The sequence below is a fragment of the Dasypus novemcinctus genome, chromosome 10 (genome assembly GCF_030445035.2).
Source record: "Dasypus novemcinctus isolate mDasNov1 chromosome 10, mDasNov1.1.hap2, whole genome shotgun sequence".
Lineage (NCBI taxonomy): Eukaryota > Metazoa > Chordata > Mammalia > Cingulata > Dasypodidae > Dasypus > Dasypus novemcinctus.
The window spans coordinates 95889249-95891562 of NC_080682.1; the positions used below are offsets into that span (position 1 = coordinate 95889249).

Below are 2314 nucleotides of genomic sequence, written 5' to 3' on the forward strand. Positions count from 1 at the left end.
ACTTGCTGTGGTTCAAGTGAGTCCTTGCCCAACAGGTACAAGAGAGTCAATTAATTCAAGTCAGGATTTGGAAAAGAGAATTTATTCAGCAAAGGCCACAGAGAAGACAGGAGGGTAATCTTCAAGTCTGTCAGTCCATGTTGTAAGTTCTTAGGGTTATTATGGGATTGTTTTAAAAAGGGTGGTGGGGTTATGATGACTGAGGGGAAAGTAATATTGCAACAGAGAGGAGGAGGGTGGTGATAATTCATTCTTGAGTGTGTGCAGATTGATTACATGTTTAGGTCACTTAAAGTTTAAGGTTTAGGCTATTGTGCATGTCAGGCAGGCTTAAGCTGATAGGAACTGGCATGATCAGTTCTGGGCTGACTCATGTTACTTCATTAATAAACACTGAGGGCTACATTCAGGAGTTATCAGACTTCAAGGCTGCAAAACAAGATAAGGGAATATAGGAAAGCTATTTGCAAGTTGTTGCCTTAGTCTTCAATTACAGAGTTATAAAACATAGCATCAGCCTCAAAGGAACAAGGCATCTGGGATAGAGTTTGGTGAACTACAACAGTTACAAAGAATTGTTTCTGGCTATCCTAAAAATTTAATATACATCAAAGCTTTATTGCAATGTATCAGAGGGTTATTAAGTGCTTAAAATAAAACTTATGGGCTAAAACATATTTGTTAGTTTATGGTTGGCTACAAACCTGTAAAGTATTGCAGAACAATTAATTATGACTTGCAGGAAACATTTATGTATTATACATTCCTCCTGGAACTACTACCTCCTATTCCCTGACATATATTAACCTCTAGTATTCAGTTATTTTTCAGAGTGAACCACCTCTGGATCCTGCTACGGATCTGATGGGACTTGACACTATAGATTATTGGATTCATCAAAGGGGGAAAAAGGTATAGATGTTGCCCATGGAGGACATGTACTACAGGAGAGAGGTGTTTCCCAAAACGGAGCACCATAGTCAGACCCATGATTGGAATGTAGAGGCTGAAGACTGCACAGATGTGGGAGACACAGGTCTGCAAGGATTTGAGCTGCTCCTCCTGAGATGCAATAGCCAAGACTGAGTGCAGGATCAAGATAAAGGAGATGAGGATGAGCACTGAAACCAAAAGCAGGATGCAGATCACCAGGGCTAAGGCATAGAAGCTGTTGAATCGGATGTCAGAGCAGGCCAGCCAGAGGAGGTCCTGGTGCAGGCAGAAAGAGTGTGAGAGGATGTGGGGTGGTAGTATAGTAATAGAAGAACTTTAAGCAGATTATGGTAGGAATGATGACTATAAAACTCCTTTCTAATATTCCCAGCCAAATTTTAATGATTCTGGTATTGGTGAGGATGGATGTGTATCTCAGAGGATTGCAGATTGCAGGAAATCGATCACAGACCACGGTGAGGAGGACTCCAGACTCAGTCCCTGACAGGCCATGAACAAAAGAGATTTGGGATATGCAGGCATCCAGACCAATCTCCTGGCTGAGTCCCCACAGTATTGCCAGCACCATGTGAACTGTGGACAGCCCCATGCACAGGTCAGTGAGGGCCAGCATGGCCAGGAAGTAGAACATGATCTTATGCTGGCTGGGCTCAGTCCAGATCACATGGAGGACCAGGCAGTTCCCTGACAGCACCGTAGCATAGATACAGGAGAAAGGGATGGAGAGCCAAGGATATTGCTGTTCCAGGCCAGGGAAACCCGTGAGAAAGAAGGTAGAGTGATTGATTTTGGAATCAAGCAGAAGAGACATCAATCCATAAAGACAGAAACATCTCAAGGAAAATGTATGTATGAGTTGGTGAAGACTCATGTATCTTCTTCAGCCTTTGTGAAAAGTTGTAAGTAACAAGCAGCCACTCCAAAATCCATTAGATATGAGACCAGAGCTTATATTTTTTCAGAAGCTTTATTTTCTCTTAAAAAGATACTAAATTACTTATGCCTTCATATGACACCCCTAGTTATTAGACATCTAGCCCATCACAAAAATCAGTGCCCATATTGAAATCACCACTATCACTTTCTCTTTTTACTGTTTTGCTTTATGGGTATCAGAGAGGAGTTGTTTTTTGGATTGTGGAGGTGTAATAATCCAGTTTGGGCAAGCAAAGAAAAAAAAATGCATCAAGGCTTTTCTAATCCAATGCCTGCAGAAATAAAATAATTCTATGGGGTGTAAGATTAATCTCTGGTTATTTCATCAGATACTGGTCAATGCTTTGTAGGAGCCATTTCTTATCCATACTGCCATTCTGGCATCTATGTTTCAAGGACTTAATAAAGAACAATATCACTCACA

The 2314-nt window shown here is 41.2% G+C and overlaps 1 protein-coding gene across 1 annotated transcript; it reads right to left on the bottom strand.

The window, feature by feature from the left end:
* Window positions 1-816: 816 nt before the first annotated feature.
* Window positions 817-1765, bottom strand: LOC105745804 (olfactory receptor 51V1-like). Its single transcript, XM_012523844.2, is given in 2 exon segments — window positions 817-1242; window positions 1244-1765. Coding segments are annotated over 2 exon segments (948 nt in total).
* Window positions 1766-2314: the final 549 nt, after the last annotated feature.